General features: G+C 37.8%; 1 protein-coding gene across 1 annotated transcript; it reads left to right on the top strand.

Moving 5' to 3' along the window:
• The first annotated feature begins 1694 nt into the window (after positions 1-1694).
• rgs9a (regulator of G protein signaling 9a) lies at positions 1695-21642 on the top strand. Its single transcript, XM_044331218.1, has 17 exons — positions 1695-1996; positions 4433-4529; positions 8436-8486; positions 8619-8725; positions 9389-9440; positions 10208-10266; positions 11487-11563; positions 12782-12863; positions 12988-13050; positions 16519-16548; positions 16769-16830; positions 17125-17238; positions 17640-17755; positions 18542-18629; positions 19462-19600; positions 20394-20476; positions 20726-21642. Exons 1-17 carry the CDS (start codon positions 1928-1930, stop codon positions 20880-20882), a joined length of 1446 nt encoding a protein of 481 aa, XP_044187153.1. The 5' UTR covers positions 1695-1927; the 3' UTR covers positions 20883-21642.
• Positions 21643-21938: the final 296 nt, after the last annotated feature.

Raw genomic sequence — 21938 nt, 5'->3', positions numbered from 1 at the left:
TATGGTGGAGCTGGAGGCCAGGGTAATGCCATCCAGAGTAGCTATATCATTAGATAATGTGTTTCTAAGGTGTTTAGGGCCAAACACAATAACTTCAGTTTTGTCTGAGTTTAGTAGCAGAAAGTTGCAGGTCATCCAGGTCTTTATGTCCATAAGGCATGCTTGGAGTTTAGTCGACTCATTGAACTCATCCGTCTTCATTGATAAATATAATTGGGTATCATCTGCATAACAATGAAAATTTATGAAGTGTTCTCGAATAATATTACCCAAAGGAAGCATATATAAGGTGAATAGTATTGGTCCAAGCACAGAACCTTGTGGAATTCCATGTCTAACTTTTGCGTGCATAGAGGATTCATCATTAACATGCACAAACTGAAATCGATCTGATAAATAGGATTTAAACCAGCTTAATGCAGTTCCTTTAATGCCAATTAAATGTTCCAGTGTCTGTAATAGGATGTGATGGTCAAAGGTGTCAAATGCTTCACTAAGATCTAACAAGACAAGTACAGAGAGAAGTCCTTTGTCTGATGCAATCAGGAGGTCATTTGTAACTTTCACCAGTGCTGTTTCTGTGCTATGATGCGCTCTAAATCCTGACTGAAGATCCTTAAATAAACTATTTTTATGTAGAAAGTCACATAACTGACTGGCAACTGCTTTCTCAAGAATCTTAGAGAGAAAGGGAAGGTTAGATATAGGTCTATAGTTGGCTAAAATGCCTGGATCAAGAGTAGACTTTTTAAGAAGAGGTTTAATTACAGCTACTTTAAAGGACTGTGGTACATAGCCTGTTACTAAAGACAGATTGATCATATCTAGTAAAGAAGTGCTAACTAAGGGTAAGACTTCCTTAAGCAGCCTAGTTGGGATGGGGTCTAAGAGACAGGTTGATGGTTTAGATGAAGAAATCATTGAAGTTAGTTCAGGAAGGTCAATTGGAGAAAAACAGTCTAAATATATATCAGGTTTTTACAGCTGTTTCTAAGGTTCCTGTGTTTGGGAATAAATCAGTGCCTATTAAGTGCAGGAGGTGATGAATTTGGTCTCTAATAGTTAGAATTGTTTCATTAAAGAAGTGAGGTCATTACTACTGAGAGCTGTAGTAATACATGGCTCAATAGAGCTACAACTCTTTGTCAGCCTGCCCAAAGTGCTGAAAAGGAACCTAGGGCTGTTATTATTCTCCTCTATTAATGATGACTAATAGGCAGCTCTGGCATTACAGAGGGCCTTCCTATATGTTTTAAGACTATCTTGCCAGACTAAGCGAGATTCTTCCAGTTTGGTGGAACGTCATATCCTTTCAAGGTTTTGCAATGTTTGCTTTAATTTGTGGGTTTGGGAGTTATACATGTTATATTTTGTTTATTTAATCTGCCAAAAAATAAGCTGAAGGGTAAAAATGACAGGTTGTGGTTTTATGGCCTTGTAGACTCCTTGTAAAGTTATTTCTTTTATTGTAAAGCACTTTGAGCTGCATTTCTTGTATGAAAGGTGCTATACAAATAAAGTTATTATTATAATTATTATAATGATTATTATTATTGTTACATCTTCAGTGACTGTGGCACACTTAAGCCTCCATACACAGCTACAAAACAGTCCAGGTCTGACACTGGGTTGATCTTGACTCTCTCTTCACAGAAGTTGATTTTCAAACCGCCCAGACAGGCTTCTCCCTGTAATTGCTGGGGGATGAGAGGAGAGGCTTCTCACAGCAGATTGGTGGATAAATCCATCCTTCCCATCCTGTCTTACAGTCCCCTCACAGGCGGAGTGTGTTCACATCTACTGCTTGCATACACTCCTCTGTCAGCAACTGTACAAATTATTATTGAAATATTTCACACCAGGATTTCTATTTTTTATTTTTATTTTTATTTTTTACATCTGATTTGCTTTTTATTTGTCTGCAAATATGACAATTAGAACAGCTCGTCCAAACCGGGGACAGCACTTCCGGCCCCGTATACATTGCGTGAAAAAGGTGAGTGATCATCATCATTATTATTATTTGCCAGGAATAGCCATTATTTAGTGCTTTAACTCTGTACCCTAATCACAACCTATAAACTGCAGGAATTATTTGTAATGTACTATTTGCAACAATTCTGAATTCAATCAGAAATGTGGACACATTTTAAACATTACATATATGTTAATTTCTCAAGTGACTTATCATTTCTGCATTAGACTGGCTTTTGGTTTTTTTCTGCATTCAAAAGTATGGAGCATGGGAGCAATACAATAAATAAATAAATAAAGATTTCCATTTTAAGTTTCCCCTACTGAGTATTACTAGAAATCTATTTTTTTAAAAATAATTTTTCCAGTTACATGAAAGATCTCATAAAGTACATGTGTATTTGTTTAGCAGCAGAAAAGCAAAGGCTTGTTAAAGATCATCTCTAATTCCACCTTAAAGCCAATTAGCTTTGCTGCTCTGCTGTCAGGTGTCATTGCAGTCTTAATTTACTGTACAGTTTAGCAGCATAACGTGACCTAACCTGGTATCTTTCTCAGATGAAGATGTTAACTTTAAACCTACCTACACTTTGAGGAAAAGGACAGGACAGAATCAATAACAATTACAGCTAATTTGTTCTGAAACAAAGACTGAGACTAAAGTTTCATGTCCCACGCCAAAAGTCAACAGTATTATAAAATAATAATTATAATAATGTTAAATTGTTATTCATTCTAACATAACCCTTAGATGGTTTGAAAGCGTACTACAGAAAAATACAGTTACACAACAGTAGTTAGATTTATGTGTCAGTGTTAGTATTTTAATACAAGAGAAAGAGCAAAGAATTTGAGGATGAGGAATAACTGGCAAACATATCTCTGTCCAACACAAGTTTGGCTGGTGGAATGTAAACCTCTACAAACCAAATAAATAGCAGAATAAAGTGGCTAACGTAACTCTAAACTCTCACACAGTGACACAAACTCCCACACAGTGGATACTCCAGTCCTGAACAGTTATTTTCCTAATGTAACTTGTAACCCCACATAATAATATAGTTAGCCAAGCCACTTTACTGTGGAAGTAAGGCTAGGTTATTCTAGATAGTTAGCCAGTCATGCTAACATTTGCAGCTTACGTTCGATCAGTTAAACACACTGTTTAATCCATTCCTTCCACTTTTGCATTTCTCTTTCTGATGGAAAGGTGATGAAAATGATATAACATCCTATTAATAGAACCCCTTACACACTGTTTCAACATGTGGAGAAATCCAAAGCTTGACAGGCCTGTCATGCCTAGCTGTGCTCACTAAGCTTTGGAGCGTTGGGACCAACTTGAGGTTCACTGTCTTGCTAAATATATTTCATTATCAAAAGTAAATACACTTTTTATACAATTGTTACCCCTGCATTGCTGTAAACCAATGAAACTGATGATTTTGAAGTTTTGTGTGTAAAATTTTACTCTGCAAAGTAACTACAGCTGGCAGATAAATGTAGAGGAGTAAAAAGTGCAATATTTCTTTTTGAAATGTAGGAGAGTAGATGTATAAAGTAGCATAAAATGGAAATATTCCAGTACCTTTGAGTACATATAACCCTAATCAGATGCTAGAATTACATTTACTCTAACAGACAGACAAATCATGTTTTACAGTGTGAATTACGATATGAAAGCTGTCTTCACCCCATCTAGTTTCAGAGAAAACACTCTCCTGATGGGTGTAACCACTTCATTCATATGAAACTATTCTGCATTAGCTATTTATATTGACTGGCAATGTTTAGGGCCAATACAGGAAGCAGCATGGTGTTACTACAGTATAAAGTCAAGGTGTGGAGGTGGTGGATGGTAGTATAAATGTTTGCTTTCAACACCAGGGTTCACTTCCTGTCTCAGACCAGCAGTCTCTGTTGAAGTTTTGTTTTCCATTTAACCATTTTTGCCTAATTGATACAGTATGTTGAAGAAAAATCGAGGCTAATAGCTAATTGTTGCCAGGGCTTGATGCTCCCAATAGATTCATAATTTGATAATTACTTAGACATGCCAGATGGATAAGACTTTGGATTTTCAATGGACATCATGACATTTTAATCACACATTAAACATAGGCTACATACTGAAATATTTTACAATCTTTCTCATAGATGCAACAAGATTAACTGAGACTCCACTAGCTCATCCTACCTGCACATATTCCCTTGGTATAACATATTACCTCAGTATAAAAATCTTCAAAATGTCTAAAAATATATTTTGAAATATACACTCTCTGATTGAATTCCCCCAAACCTCCCTGTTTATTGCTGATCATCAGTGTATATTCTGTGGCTGGTGCCTCTCTTCTCCTGAATAGAATATGTATACCTGCAGTGGTTATTACAGTGTGTCTGAATATCCTCAGTATTCTTTTGTTCATGTGAATCTTGATTGCTCCCTTTATTCCAGCTGGAGGCCATTGTGGTGGAGATGCAAGACCCAAAAAGTGGGATTAAAGGCTCAGAGCAGAAACTCAATGTCACTACTATCCCACATGTCATTGCTGGTGAGACACACACACACACACACACACACACACACACACAAACACACACACACACACACACACACACACACACACACACACACACACACACACACTCACAAAGCCTGGGAAAGTTCTAAAAGCAAGTTTGAAGTATTGGAAAATACATTTATTCACCTTCTGGTGGAGAGTTAGATAAGAAGATTGACTCTCATATCTGTTTTTTAGATATAAAGCTACAGCTAGCAGCCAGTTAGCTTAGCTTAGCAGAAAGACTGGAAACAGGGGGAAACAGCTAACCTGGCTCTGTCTAATGGTAACAAAATCCACCTACCAGCATGTCTAAAGTTCAGTTCATATCAAACATAAGAGTGCACCAATCTTCTCATCTAACTCTTGGCAAGAAAGCAAATAAGCACATTTCTCAGAACTATGCCTTCAAGGCCTAAAATTAATTAATTGTTTAAAGTACATGTATAACATATTTGTCCCAGGTAATTACAGGTTTCTCAGAAGAATCCAGAAAAGGGTGATGCAATCTGCATGCTATCAGCTCTAGTAACACATTTTGCTAACTTTATTTATGATTTCAGTTTTTAAACTGGTCTTAAAGGTGCAGTGTGTAGAATTTAGTGACATCAAGCAGAACAGACTTGGCAGAAATGGAATATAATATTCATAAGTATATTTTAATTAGGGTGTAATCACCTGAAAATAAAAATTGTGTTTTCATGATCTTAGACTGAGCCTTTTATATCTACATAGGGAGCGGGTTCTCCCCCATGAAGGCCGCCATTTTGTACTGCCATGTTTCTACAGTAGCCCAGAATGGACAAACAAAACAGTGGCTCTAAAGAAGACTTTTTCCTTTTTTGCGAGTTTCACCATGGGTTCTCCTACATGCTTGAAAGGGAAGGGTTTGAGGAAGAGTATTCACTTGGTTGCAAGCTGCAACCTCACGGCTAGATGCCACTAAATCCTTCGCACTGGTCCTTTGAAGTCTATTAATTTGTTCCTAATTTAAAAGGTAAGCTCCAAATCCCCAAATTTCCACCAAGCCCAACTGTGTATAATTCTAAAATACTGAGAAGGAGAGAATATTTTGAGCATTGGGTGTTTTAACAGAATCTGTAAAGCTACACTGATCAACACTTCTATGTTAACAAAGGCTATGTGTAATGTGAAAGGTGATGTTTGAGAATGATCATCAACTATGCAGTTCTCCTCAGCTCTACAGAACCTTGTTTTGCCTTTTTTCGCTCATTGCTTTCGTTTTCTGGCCCAGAAACTTCACTCTTACCAGCATTGTTTCTTGCAGTAGCAAGCAGCTATTTTCAGAGAAAAACTCTAATAAACCCACTGTACACTATCTTCTCAACAATAAACAGCAGAAAGACACAGTTAGCAGCTAGCTGGTAAACATAGTGGAGCATTTAGCAGCTAAAAAGAATATTTTTCTCAGGGGTTGGTTGGTTGAGACCAAACCAGAGCTAAAAGGAAAGTGAATATTGGAATTACATTTACCAGGAGGAAACAGACACAACTCCAAATGCAACTTTATAAGGTGATAATATGTGTCGTGTTTTCAGCTTGCCCCTGAAATGTATGCTGCTTTCAGTTTGGAAAGTTGCAAACAAAGGATACATCAATCGTGTTTTTATCAACTTTACATCTAAGATAATGTTCTCTCTCCTTATATTTCAGATTTTGATAAGTATTTTATCTATACTTTTATTTCCACATATATTGATTATGGCACTTATTTGTTTTCATGCCCAGGCTGATTGAAAATGCTGCCTCACTGCAGTACTTTTAAATAGAACAAGGAGAATAAATATCCCTTTTTATGGCCCTGTTTACTGATGCTTAATATTAGGTCTGGTTAAATGTTACTGTCAGTTCCTAGACCAATGCACCAAAGGTGCATTTACTGTTCAAGCACAAAAACTCAGGAATAAATTCACTCGAGCAGTGCCACATTTTGTCATTGCATTATTAAAAGCACAGTGTAGACAGTGACAGGCTGTCTTGGCTGTCTAAGCTGCTAACACAGCTAAATAAGGCAGCCCCCAATTGGATGAGATCTGGCCGGTGCTTTAGGAGCCAAAGTGGCTTTTTAATCCGGTCTAAGACCAGTGAGGGAAAGGTCAGCATGGCCACATGAGCCCAACCCACCATGTCAACTAAGGTGGCCTGATTATAAGCACCTGCTGCTGTGAGTAACCATTTACAAAATGATAAGGTACAACAGAAGTCAAGCTGTCTGAATTACAGAGTATGACTGTTACCTTTAGTTATTCATTTATATTGTCACGTCTGCTGGCTGCTGCTTTGCTGTTATTGATCCCTCTATAATCCCTGGGGATTTGATGTTACAGAGTTCACTTTTAAATGAAAGCTGAGATAGAACAAGTGAGGACCTATGTCAGAGGTAATCCAAGGCTGGGCTAAAGCAATTTTGTTAATAACAAAATACACAAAAGTTTTTGACACTGGCAAGTTTTACCAAAAGATGAAAAAAAAACAGTATGAGATAAAACAAATAATAATATTCAACAGGAAATAATGTAAGGGACAAATTGAAAGTTATACAGTAAATGCAAAGCTTGTGTCCAATGTAATAATACAACCAAACAAACTAAATAAAAGTGACAAAAATTGAAGTGAGGTGAGTTCATTTAACACAAAGACATGATTTATTTTTTTTAACATTTCCATGTGGAAAAGGATAAGAAACAACAATAGAACACCGATTAAGAATATCAGAACATAATATCATTTAAAACAAGAGAGAGAGATTTATTCAGGTGCAGCACACTTTATACTGGATTCTGGAACTCCAAAGAGACACTCAAACCGATTTTACACATGAAGTCTGAAAACACTTACATAATATCTTCTGTGGCTCTGGAGGAGGTGTTTCAGATCTGAGAAAATAACTCTGATGATGTCATTTGGTTATCTCAGCTTGGAGACTACCAGTTTATAACCGCCAGTCTGTGTTACTGTGGGTGTTAAAGGACATTTACCAGGCAGGGAGGATCCAGTGGATGATGCTACAGAGCTGCATTATAGAAAGTGTAGGAGTCAACATTTTTGGAGCTTGACCCATAGAAATCACTAAAAGTCAGGATATCTGGGCCTCGCTGCATCGATTTTGATCATCCTTATTTAATCTGTCTCTTGTACGTCTTCTAACTTCATGCAGCAGTAGTGCAATACTAAATCAAAGAAATACACCTTTAAAGGACAGGTTCGCAATTTTTGAAGTCTTAAAAACAACAGTCAGGAGCCCAAATGAATAATGAAACATGTTTGTCTTGCTGTAATCATTCCTCCTGTTCATACTGACCATTAGAAGATCCCTTCATAATGCACTTACATTGTAAGTGCACAAAATCCACAGTCCTCCTTCTGTGCAAAAATGTATTTAAAAGTTCATCCAAAGCTAATATGAAGCTTCAGTGTCCAAATGAGTCAAATCAAGTTGATATCTTTCAACGTTACAGTCTTTTTAGTGCCAAAGTCTCTCTTTTTGTAACTATACTTCCACCACAGCTCAACAGGGAAACACACTCAGAAACAACACTCAGGTCAACTTTTAAATGCATTTTTGCACAAAATAACTGTGTGGACACACTGTGGATTTTGGCCTCCATCACTTACAGTGAAAGCACATTTAAAGGGGATATTTTAATAGCCAGTATGTGCAGGAGGTTAGGAAAACCACTTTCACTGTTCATATGGACCCTGTGTACCTATCCTTTAAGTCTGGGGGGTGGGGGGGGGGGGGGGGGTTGAATAAGGAACTAGATTGGAAACAATTTTTGTTTCAGTGGATTCATTAAAACTCATATCAGTAAAAAAACATCATCATCATTTTTTTTAAGCCTAGTATCTATTTCATTAACTTGTCTTTCCACACAGGTAAGGACATCATCGCATGGATTGTCAACAAGATGAATATCACTGCAGAAGGTAGTGAACTATAAAAATCTAAAGACTGCTGACAATTCCATACATGTCAGTTATTGAGGAAAAAAAGACATATCCATATGTTCTTTACGGCCTCATCCATTCATTTCCTCCTGCTCTGCTTCTGTGTTACAGAGGGTCAGGCCTTTGGCACCATGTTAGTGGCCTATGGCTACATCTACCCCCTGCAGAACCACAAGAAGCTGGTCATGTGCAATGACGCCAGCCTCTATCGCTTCCAGGTAAAACAAAATCCTCGTTTCTTCTTTGCCGCCTTGGTGGAATCAATGTCACACTTTAACATCACAGGGAAACAGAATTTAGAGAGGATTCCCCCTCTACAGAGATAGACTGATTGTGTTAAAGCGCCCTGATTGCAGGAAATTTTGCTTGAATTTTGCCTCATTGGTCTAGAAGCTCATTTATAAAACATGCATCAAAATACAACTTTTCATCAAAATATGTAATTCATTGTATTATATTATAAATAATATAATTCTGAATAATCACCTTATGACAAAAGAATAATAAGCCCCTGTCATGCAAAACTCAACTGATGTTTATATGTGATTTATTGAACCTCATACAGATGTATGAAAAGGTGTGAAAACAAACATTTGCTAGTGGAAAGGTTTGATCTGATATGCATCATATCTGATCCATAAGAAGATCCTGCACAACAAATTAAACTAATCACAACAGATTAGCTCCACTGAGCTAATTGTTGTGTATGGCACATTCAATCAAGTGTTCATCTGTTTTCATTGAGTGTGAGCAAAGTGGACAAATCCTTGTTGTAGACTCATCAAAACAATACCTCTTGACTGTGTTACTGCCACAGTTGTTCATGTGTAGACATTGAAAGAACATCACTAATACTGTCTACCCAATCTCAACCTCTTTAGACCCCATACTTCTGGCCTACACAGAAATGGTTTGCAGAGGACGCTGACTATGGTGGGTACAGTACTGTATGTCATATATCATATAGTTTTGTGAGAAGAATATATAGTAATAGTGACAAATTTCCCTTTTTCAAAGAAATTAGTTCAACAAAAATACTCTATGTTGACATGCACAGACATGCAAAAACCTTCTGTCTCACCATAAACTAATCAAACATGCAGGAATTGTTGTGTGTGGTGATCAATGGGATGGCTGGGCTTGAGTCACTGACTCCCCCCAACTGCCATTGTTGCCATCTTGATTAATCTGGACAGGAAGTATCAGCAGCTACTGCTCAACTGTCACTGAGCAAAAGCAGAATGTTGCTATCATATTTGCATCTAGTACAGAAATACACACATCCAGGATGTGTTCAGCCTAGCATAGCACAATGGCTGGAAGCAGCCAAGTGCCATCAAATGTTTTAAAAATCATTTAAAACTCATTTACATGCTGTTTCATGCAAATACATAATGTAGAACTATTTCAGTCACTGCATGCAGCATCTCAGAAGTCATGTAGGTTTTCACTTGATTATAACTTTAAACAAATAATTCCTGACTCTTGGATGAACTTGTGATTAGCCTTTTAGATAACAAGATAAAACATGTAAATCAGACAGTTTGAGTTTGACTTGAAGGAAGGTGTATTTTTTGATTTTGACAGAGCTAAGCTAGTAGTTTCCACATCAAGGCTTTCAAATATTTTTGTAGCGTGTGTGAAAAAAATGATTGTGTGATTATGTGATTACTGATGATTTTGTTTTTCTCTGGTTGTAGCCATTTATCTGGCAAAGAGGAACATCCGCAAGAAAGGCATGCTGGAACCCTATGAACAGGTACACATAGAAGTATAGAAAAAAAGTTTTGTTTTTGCTGAAACATGTTGAGTGTGGATGCAGACACAGCATACACAATGTAGCAGCGAGCATTTGGCCAAAAACAGCTTCTAAATATGCTTGTGGGATCAAAGAAGACAGCAGGATCCCCAAAAACGATCATCTGAAAAAATTAACTAATTGAATTTGTTATAGCAGTCAATAAAGCTCCCTATATCCCCAATATTCCTCTCTGCCTGCTGTTGACCTTTTAATTGTTCCAAAACATCAGTAGTGAAGTTGGAAGAAATGTGGGGAACATTACTGGCTGCTATAATAAAACCATGGAAAGAAGCTTTTAAACTGGTGCAGAGCAGTCTGTTATTTATGTTTTATCCCAAGTCTGATGGAAAGAGTGGCAATAAATGTCAAATTTATATAGATAGTGGAATAATATGGAGGCAGATTTATATAAAGAGAATAAAAAGTGAGATATGGATATGTGGAGGTAATTTAGCACAGTAAGAAAACCACTGAAACTTAAAACCTACTTGGAACACAGTAACTTTTTTGAGCTCTATGAAATCAGTACAAATTGACAATCAATACTGTACATGAAAATATGTATATTTTAAGTTTCCTTATTTATCAAAATATATGACTTTAATATTTGTTATGATTATCATTCATTAATTTATTTTTGTTAAAGTTTCATAAAATGTGGAACTGCACAAATTTTTATTTTTATTTATTTATTTAAATTTTGTACTAGCACCAAAAACACTGCTCCTACACTTCCCATAATGCAACTCAATAGAGTCTCTGATGAGCCTGCCTGCTAAAACCCTGTGTCATTCAAACTTCACATCTCCAGTTTGTAACCCAGACTTTCTGTAAAATGTGTAATCTCCAAGCTGAGATAACCACGATGACATCACAATGACATCATTACAGTCATTTTTTCACACTGGACAAAAGCTTCTGCAGAAATCTCGATGTGTAAAAGTGGTGGAGTGCCCCTTTAATGTGTGTTGCAATAAGTGGAGCCACTTTAGCTACAAATATTTCATACAATGCCCTTTACCACTACATGTCATGATGACTGAACATGAAACTTAAAGGTTCTGTGTTTCCTTTGGAATCCAGTTGTTCCTATCCCATTTCCCTCTTAATGTCTGTTGTGAGCTCCATGAATAGATGAGGAGTGCTCCATGATGTCACTGTATTTGTCTTTTAAACAGGCACATTACAACCACCTCCATGAATGGCTGAACCACAAGTGGGACTTTATCGTGATGCAGGCCACCGAGCAGTACAAGTAGGTGAAACCCTTCCAGCATGGTGTTGAACTTGACTTTTTTCTAGTCAGTGAAGATAGACAGCTGATATAGGAAAAGAGAGAGGAGGGGTGACGTTCAACAAACTGGAATAGAGCAGGGGATGTTGCAATGACATGATATGCATCTTAAACTGGATTTTTTACTTGAGCCAGAGGGGTTAACAGCAGGCTCACCGTGGATACCTGGGAAGGTTTAGGTTTTGATTTACAGTTCAGTGTTAGACTTCACCATAACAACACTAGACAGATGACAGTCTTTCATTCACTTTCTGATATAGAGCGACAGAAAGCTACACACAAAAGTGGAGTTACATCCAGGAAACGTTTATTTTGCTTTGTCTCATTGCTGAATAGGAGACTAGAGGTGGAAATGACAAGACACTGATTCCAATTGATTTGTTCAGTTTAGGTTCTCTTCTCATTAAGCTAAGTGAACATGTCACCTTTCATACCGCTTCAATGTTTGATGCTGATTCTGACTGTCTCCAGTTCACCAGTAGTATGTTCACATCTAGATGTGTACAAGCACCGTTTGTATGATTAATAGCTACAGTATTTGCAACAGAGTTATTATATTAATGCTACTGCTAAAAATGTTACTGATTCAGTTATTGACAATGGTTATTGATTATAGTGTTTTGTTCAGTTTGAAGATTCTGTGTTAAAGACTTGTTCTAAACTAGAGTGCAAATACTACTATGTTTGCCTCGATGATGCTTTTACTGGATGTGTGTTACTGAACAGAAGAAAACTGAACCCGTCCTTCATGTTGTCTTCACTATCAACAATCAATCCTGACATCTGAAACACAAGCAGGCAGAGCAGACCAACAGTTTTTGCGGTCTCTTCTTTGTATCTACTCGGTAAAACCCTTAACAAACAACTATTCCTCCAGCTTCAGACCACTATACCCAAACCCCAGACCAAATCAAACCTGAGCAGGACTGTGTTTTCTTTCAAATTTTCCATCCTAGTGATTATACAATTGGTACCAATACCAAAACAATACTTTCATTTAACAAAAGCACAAGTACTGTACAGAGCTTTGCCAAAATAAGGTAGTCTAAAACTGGCAACATTAATATTTAAATCATTAAATAATTTATATAGGCATTTTGAAAGGTTAGGTTTTGTAAAATGAGTTCCACTATAACTTCCCTATTATTTTTGTGTGTGTGTTTTCTTTGTGTGTGTCAGGGCTGGTAAGGAGAGGAAGAAGCCAGATCGTGTGGTGTTTGACTGCCAGGAGAGGGCTTACTGGATAGTGAACAGGCCACCGGTCAGTATGTGTGTGACTCTGTGTGTCATGATATTTGCATAGCATTTAGCAGCAGACAGATGTCACTGTCATGTACTTATTATACTTACTATATATTCATCATAAACCTCTCCTGTGTGTCCAGCGTCGTACTCACAGCGCTATGGACTGCGGTCCAGAGCGTCTTATTGATCCCAACACAGATGAGGTAACAGGTCTGTACACACACACACCCACACACACACACACACACACCCACACACAAACACACACACACGTGGCAGAGAGATTGAGGTCAGCTGGTCTTTTAAGAAACTTACAGGAGCTTAACAGGGAGAGTAGTTCTGCAGGGCTGATCTCTATAAACATATCCACTTAGAGGCTAACACCTCTGCCTCTCTCCTCTCCTCGCCTTCCCTGCCCTCCCTCCCCTCCCCACAGAAACTAGAAAAATATTCACATTTGAGAAGCTGGAATCAGAGTAAAGACTCAAAGTTATTAACTGATTATCAAAATAGTTGGTTATTCATTTAGGTAATAGTTAGCAACTAATCAATTAATCTACTAAACATTGCAGCTCTAGTTAAATGTGAAACAGTGGAACTTGTTGTTGGAAGAGGTTTGGTAAACGTGCTGCTTGCTCTTTCTCAGGAGCAGTAATTAAGATTTAAGGTACTTATCATATCCAGGAAAGCTTAAGTTGAATCTTGTGTTACTTGCGTATGAACTTGAAGAGAACAATTTTACAAATCTAGTTACTTTTAATTGATACAGTATACGCCGGAGCACATTCTCATGTTGTCTGGATGTCTACATGACACATATTATTCTCCCAGTGAATCGTGGGGATTCCCATGAGGCCATCATTATTTAATGCATCCTCATTTTATCTGTTCTCTGTCCTGGGTATTGTTTAGTTTTGTTATTATAAAAGGCTTTACCATGTGACCTCAAACATCAATTCCTTCTGTCCTACATCTTACCTCCTAAATTTCATATTTCAATTATTCTTTTATGTTTTTATGTTTATGTTTATGTTTTTTTCCATTGTGTGTTAGTTCACATGTAGAGCAAGTTCAAAAAAGTCAAAAAAAACCTTCTTAAGCAATATAGATTCAAGGGTTTTTCTTTATTTTTACCATTTTCTACATTGTAGAACAATATGGAAGACATCAAAACTATAAAATAACACATATTGAATAATGTAGTAAACAAAAAAGTGATGCGTTTCATATTTGAGATTCCTCAAAGTAGCCACCTTTTGCTTTGATGGCAGCTTTGCAGACTCTTGACAACATCTTAACCTTTCCTTTTAGCTTTGGAGACATTTGTATGTGAGTGTGTAAAAGAACAGATCATGGAAGCAAAAGATTCAGATTATATTTCTGTGAGAAATATCCAGGATGCAAAGATATATTTATGAGTCAATTATATTGTTTTTAACATAAAAAGATGAAGAGAATTATGTTGAGTTTCAAAACTGTAATTTGGGAGTATTAGTGGGGCTCTAACACAGTCACGGTGTCTTGAATTGTATGAGCTAAGTGCTCCACTGCTGCTCTGCTACTCTTGCATCATTTTGCGGCGATATCGAAAATGTTTTGGTTTTTCTTTACAATGTACAGGATGAAGATAATCAGAAACTACAAACATTAGAACATCATCTAAGGAGGGCGTATTTAATTAATTGTATTTTTGTCTTGTCTATTTCTTTTCTTTTCAAACAGATCTTCTTGCTCTGATGAAGATTGGAGTGTAAAGGGATAATATATAGTATTCTGTAGTGTTGTTACACTTCTGTGTGTAAACTACACTCCTCTGAACTTCTGTTCAGTCCCTCCAGAAAGTCCTAAAATAAGCTGCAGTATTTTCAAGCAGTAAGAACAAGTATCCTCTAGCCTGGAGGGACTGTTTAGTAAGTTCTATGTTGTTTGCAGTGGTGGAAGGTAAAGGTATACTATGCAGGATTTTCCTAAAAAAAACAACTCATAGCGAATAACGTGTAGCGAATAACAGCATGCAGGTTGTGAGGTCAGCGACTAGGTTACATCATTGTCTCCGTCTCTCTCCTCTGCTACCTTATGAGGTGCCAAACCAGACAAAATATGAATGAAATTGCGAGAGGAAACGGTGATACAAGAGCGAGAAAGAGTAAATTAGTGTGTGAGAGGTTTAATTGGCGTTCAGTGTGTGAGAGACCGAGTTACTGATGCTTCTGCTGTTACTAATGAATGATGAAATAACGAATTGTTTTTCATTTTTGATTACCAATTGAATATGAAAAAAAACAAATAATACATGTATAAACAAAAGAGCGGTTTAGATCTTTTCCTGCTCCAACACAGCTGTTATCAAGAAGCTTTACTGCCTTACTTGATTCTGCAGAAGGTGGTCAAGATTTTTCGACAGCATTTCAATGTTTCATTTCAATGTTGCTGCAAGAAACGACGGCTGTGCTCATGATCATTATATTAGCGTGTTTGTATACTCTCTTCAGCAAACAGCACACAGGTCTAGTTCGCTCTCTCTCTCTCTCTCTCGCTTGCTCATTGAGTCAGGGGGGAGGGGCCAACTTTGAATGCTGCATGTTTACACCAACTGTCAAACCCTGCATAGTGTACCTTTAAGTAAAAGTACCAACACAACAATGTAAAAATACTCCATTACAAGTAAAAGTCCTGCATGAAAAATCCTACTACAGTAAAAGTACATAAGTATTATGAGCTTGATGTAGTTAAAGTATTGCAGTAAAAGTACATAAGTATTATGAGCTTGATGTAGTTAAAGTATTGCAGTAAAAGTACATAAGTATTATGAGCTTGATGTAGTTAAAGTATTGCAGTAAAAGTAGTGGTTTGGTCCCTCTGACTGATATATTATTATATATGACATCATTAGATTATTAATAGTGAAGCATCAGTGTTAGAGCAGCATGTTACTGTTGTAGCTGCTGGAGGTGGAGCTAGTTTACACTACTTTATATACAGTTAGCTAGTTTAGTCCAGTGGTTCCCAACCTAGGGGTCGGGCCCCTCCAGAGGGTCAGCAGATAAATCTGAGGGGTCGTGAGATGACTAATGGGAGAGGAAAGAAGAAAAAACAAAGTTCTAATACACAAATCTGTTTTCAGTTTCTGGACTTTTTCTCTAATCTTTGATTTCTGGTGAAATATTGGATCATTCGATCATTTATTGAAATGACAACATGTGAGAAGTTTAGAGGGAAAAAGCACTATGTTGTCAAAAGCCAAAAAAGTTGTAAACAACCGGTTTCATCTTTAACAATGTGTTGTATTTTAAAAGCTTGTTATATTATCCATTGTGTCAAATCTTCATCTGAAAAGTAACTAAAGCTGTCAGATAAATGTAGTGGAGTAGAAAGTACAATATTTCCCTCTGAAATGTAGTGGAGTGGAAGCATAAAGTAGCATCACATGGAAATACTCAAATAAAGTACAAGTACCTCAGAGTTGTACTTAAGTACAGTACTTGAGTAAATGTACTTGGTTACTTTCCACCACTGGTTGTTTGTTATTGTCCACCTTCTGTTTGTCTTTCAACAGTAGTTGCTTTCTTTAGATGTGTAGTGTAGTTTCTCTTGTAGTTCTAGATGTGCTTACAGTGAGTGCACCTAACATTGTTCCCATGAAAACAGACATTTTTCTTCTTGCCTCTTAGAAAATCTCCTTCGACCAGTACAGACGCATGGTAAGTCATAGTTGTGACATTTGAATAATACACATGCTGGTCTATCTGATTTTAATAAAGCATCCACTGAATCCCTAAATGTCCTCCCAGCTCACTGCTGATGTTCTAAAGCTGTAAAGTGTCTTCTTTCAAAATAGTTTGAAGGACTTTTTCTCATGCGGTCAGTTTAATATCCTACAATTTCTGAAACTTTTGTAATTGTGTCCCTCTTTTATTCTAGAACATTTTCTATCAACAAGCCATCATGAGGTCAAAGGTCAAGTCTAGCGTGTCCCTTGGAGCGTAAGTTCTTCTGGTATCTTATCTATATGAGAATCTTACCAGAGCTTAAAATTCATTTTGAAGTTTTTCTTACCTTTCTTACCGTCTTGTGATTACATGCAAACTACCTCACAACAATGAGATGTTATATGTACTGTATATCCTAACTGTAAGAAAATCATCTCATTAACAGGATTGTTTGATTAGTGTCAAACAAAATACTGTCTGGACCAGTTTGGATCACTGACATAGACTCTTCTGTGGAAACATGTGGTCCAAATAGTTCTTGGGCTCATGATAGTTCTATCTCTGCAGACTGGTCAAGTATACCACAACCTACAAAAACCACGACCCATTCCTGGCTCCCTGTCTACCCAGCAACCCCTGGCAAACAGACAATGACGAATACTGGAATCTCAATATGAGAAGGTGAGGGCTGGCAAATTACCACTGTGTGTCATAAGCATCTTCATCATAAAGGCACTTAAAGGTATCAACCTCAAATCAACGCTGAGATATTGGTGTCATTACTGTAATCAAACAAAACCAGCACTGAGAAACTGTCAAGCCTCAGGTGGAGAGATGGGAAAATTCATTCCAACAAGTTTATCCCCTGCAGGGAAAGGGAAAGAGGATGGAGAGGGTTTATGGGAATTGTAGTCTTAATTTGAGACACAAATGACACAAACATAACTCCATACAGATGGGTCTGCATAGTAAATGTTTCATACAGCTGTATTCCAAGTTGTCTGTAGAAGGTCAGTGCAAATACTATTTAAAAGCCACAGTCATGTATCAGCAGTGAGTGACACAGTCTGTGCTTGTGTCAGAGTTGACGTCCCTACTAAAATGCGAGTGGAGCGCTGGTCCTTCAGCCTGTTCGAGCTGCTGAGCGACCTGCGAGGCCGGGACGACTTCAAGATTTTCCTCAAGAAGGAGTTCAGCGGTACGTTGCCAGATTTCCTTAAACGTAGTTTTAGTTTGGATCATGTATCTCTTGTTTTGAACCTGACTGAGCATTCCTGATGTGGCTGAAGGGTGGTGTGTGTCAGCACAAGCATCTTTCTCTGGGACCCTCACCTCTTGTTTTGGATAGATTTTTTAAATTTGAGTTATTTTCTATGTCTTTTCTTCTTCTCATTTATTTATTTCTTTTGTGCGTTGCTGCAGGATATTTTGTTGAATGTTTCTGATGTTTGTACTGAGGCATTAATCAGTACATGAACTGTTGCACTTACATATTTAAGCTCTTTACCTGTTTGAATCTTTGCATGAGCCTCATGAGTCACTGAAGCAGAACGTGTTGCTCCTGGCAGTAATAAAAGATCTTTGATCATATATTTTACAGTCTATTTCCACTCATCCTTGTGGTTTACCTTTTAGCATTTCTTGGGGCAATGTGTTGGACATGCCTTCTGCCAATTAGATATGAGCAGCTCTTCAGGGGGTCCAAGGCAGTAGCTGAGGTGTTCTAAATGCTTCCTTGTATGGATGAGATGGTTTCATGCTCTCACTACAACAACATTGGCAGGACACATTGTTCTGCAAACTGATATAACAACTAATTCTGGTGACACAGCCAGGGTATGAAAAGACTACAATTAATGTATGTGTGTATATGTGTGTATGTCTCTCTATCTCTCCTGTGTGTGTGTGTGTGTGTGTGTGTGTGTGTGTGTGTGTGTGTGTGTGTGTATGTGTGTGTGTGTGTGTGTGTGTGTGTGTATTCCAGGGGAAAACTTGGCTTTTTGGGAAGCAGCTGAGGAACTCAAGTTGGGCTCTGCATCTTCCATGTCAACAAAAGCTGAGACCATCTTCAAGTAAGACAAACTGGACTGTTGGACTCTGTGTGTGTATAATAGACCTCCAATTGAACTATATGCATACAGTAATATACTGTATATCTGTCTAAATAATATACATACACTTTGTTGATTGTGCTCATTCATACTCCTCTGTGAGGTATGGTCTTGATTTCTTTTATATACCACCTGTTTTATGGACATGTAGGAAGCTATCAATCACAATATGCTAGGCACCAGGCAACCTTTAAAGGACAGGGTCACAATTATTCAAGTCTAAAACAACAGTCAGGAGCCCAAATGAACATTGAAACATGTTTTTCTTGCTGTAATCATTCCTCCTGTTCATACTGACCATTAGAAGATCCCTTCATAATGCACATACAAATAAGTGATGGGGGACAAAATCCACAGTCCTCCTTCTGTGCATAAATGTATTTAAAAGTTTTTCTGAACCTAATATGAAGCTTCATTTTGCACTAAATGTGGATTTTGGTCTCCATCACTTACATTGAAGCACATTTGAAGGGGATCTTTTAACAGCCAGTATGAACAGGAGGAATGATTACAGCGAGGAAAACCTCTTTCACTGTTCATATGGACACCTGACTTGAAAAACTATTAAACTATCCTTTAAGGAACACTGGTGATCAACCTGTTTTCATGGGAAATTTAACCTTTCTATGAAAGCAAATGTCAGAATGTTTGTCTGATTCCCACAAAAAAAAAATCAAACAAAGAAAAAAAGTCTGAAGACAGGATCTATGTTGTTTCAGGATAGTTATATTTCAAAGCAGAGTACATCTCAACTGTCCTTTGACTTTGACTTTGGCATGCTCTTTGTGTTCAGGACCTTCCTGGCTCCTGGCGCACCGCGCTGGATCAACATTGATGGCAGGACGATGGGTCTGACAGTGAAAGGCCTGGAGCATCCTCACCGTTACGTGCTGGAAGCTGCACAGACACACGTCTTCTTGCTGATGAAAAAGGTGTGTCTGTGTGTTGTATAGTCCCTGATATACAGCGCTTATATACTTGTAGGTACATACAGAGGGGTAAGCACATGAGTAGATGATGAAATTTACATCACTTGAATGTTGGTAGACACTCAGCAATGCAAATATACAAAGACTACAATTCATCTGTTAGGGTTGGTGATCAGCATCAATATGTCGGTAATGAATTAGGATCTGCTGAAACCTCTTGCTCAAATCCTTGTATGATAACGTCAATCCCGAGCAAAGCAGTGTTATTATTCCAGTATTTATTATGATGATTAATCACAGCACCTTTTCATGCTGTGTTTCTGTGGGTTCTCTGCTCTCATTAGCTTGTTTACTGCCAGCAAAATGCTCCCCACAGCATAACAGAGCCACCAGATCCCCTCACTGTAGGGGTCAAGCATTCAGGCCTGTACCAGTTTCTCCTTTAATTTGTCACCCGTCTGTATATATATATACAATAATATGACTGTTTTCTAAAATATCTTGTAGTTTAAATGTAGTATTTCTTATAGTATCCATTGAAGTTACTGCATATATCTGTTGCAGGAAGGTCTGGGAAGGGTTTAGACAGACATGTAAACCTCTGCACCAACAAAATACTGTAGTTTTCAACCAACAGCAGCACTGTAGAGGTGTGGCTCATCTGTAAGATATACAGTAACTGACACAGGCGCAAAACACAATCTTAAAAGTGTCTGAGGGGGGCATGAGACTAATTCTTAAAGGCACTTAGTGAAGCTGAGGTCACCAGCAGTCCTGTGTGCTTTCATTTGTGCAGGACACTTTCTTCCGTTACCTCAAGTCTCCAGTGTACAAGGACATCCAGAAGAAAGCACTGAACCCCGCGGCTCATAACTTCAGGTTTGTGATCTGATCCTGCACCAACAGGCTGGTGTCTATCTTGATGGTGTCTATCTCTATGTATATGCATGCATATGTATGTGCTTGATGTTTCTCCCCATCATCATGACATTTCTGCGTCACAGTTGGATACTTGTACAGATACTCCATGCCATGTGTCATAAAACCAACTGAAATGTGTACTGTATACCGTCTGTCGCTGGGGAAAGAGGCTTTTCCGTCAATCATATATTTCTTTTTACACCCTAGTGATGCCCAGCTGGAGCAAAATGCTCGGAGCCGAAACCCAGGCATCCATCCCATCATTCTTTGGCAGCAGGAGGAGGAGGAAAAGGCCAAGGCTGCTGCTGCCTCTGCTCCTGTCGATGTCAAGGCCATGATGAGCAAAATAGACAGGAAGAAGTAGAGATACACACAAGTGTGTGTCTGTGTGTGCGTGTGTGTGTGTGCAGGGCTCTACATGTCAAAAGATTTGCTTTGCTCTTCAGTGTCATGCCAATAATAGTTCTATTTCAAAAAAATGATCACACTCAAGCAAATGTAAGAATTCCAATTTTCTTGTATAAACATTTGAACAAGGTTGTATTAGGTTGAAAATATCTGAGGTGACGTACTGAAAAACTTCCCTATTTCTTTAGAAAGTGATACAGTATTTCCACAGACTCTGCTTAAGGATGTAATGTTGCTGTACAAGTCACATTAATGACAACCTGTGATTCAACAAATCCAATTGACCTTATATTCAGTACTTGGATATATGACATGTAAACTGTATTTTTAGCTGAGCTTGTAATAGTAATATTTTTTCCTGCATATTACTCCATACAATTAACAGTGTGAGTACTGAAGTTAGTACTGAAATGGCACCGCACACAAGTGTGTGTGGAGATACTGTAGCTTTTGTCGCTGCAGTATGTGTGGCATGTATGAAAATAGAGTAACTGTGGCTGTGTATACCGCTGTACACATGTTCCATGGGATTTAAGCTGTATTTTGACTCTCTGTACTCTGAAGCCCTGTTCTACCAGTCAAAGCCAACATGCCCATTAGTATGTCAGTGCGCTTATGTTAAAGAAAATAAAATTCTCTATGGAAGATTTGTACAGTATGTAAATCTGATGATTTGCCCAAATTGAATAAATGAGATCAAGAAATAGCAAGGTTCAGATTATTGTGCTTGTGTGAGTTTGTTAGTGACATCAAGTTAAATGTGGAGGGCCATATCAGAGATTTTAAAGCCATTCCTACAAGGAGTTTCCATTTTTTAGGGGTCTTTGTGCTTTCCAAGCAACCACTGCTTTTCACCATGCTATGGAATCAACTTTATCAGGTGTCAGATGTTTTAGAGCGCTCTATCAAACACTAGGCTTAAATACACAAGACATCAACAAGATGGAGAAATTCTACAGGTGTTAAAGTCCCCCTCCACTCAAAAATGAGTTTACTGTTTGATCTTCACGGT

This window comes from Thunnus albacares, chromosome 17 (assembly GCF_914725855.1).
Source record: "Thunnus albacares chromosome 17, fThuAlb1.1, whole genome shotgun sequence".
Classification (NCBI taxonomy): domain Eukaryota; kingdom Metazoa; phylum Chordata; class Actinopteri; order Scombriformes; family Scombridae; genus Thunnus; species Thunnus albacares.
Note: the sequence above shows the minus strand (reverse complement) of the source record. Positions and strands in the feature narration are given on the sequence as shown.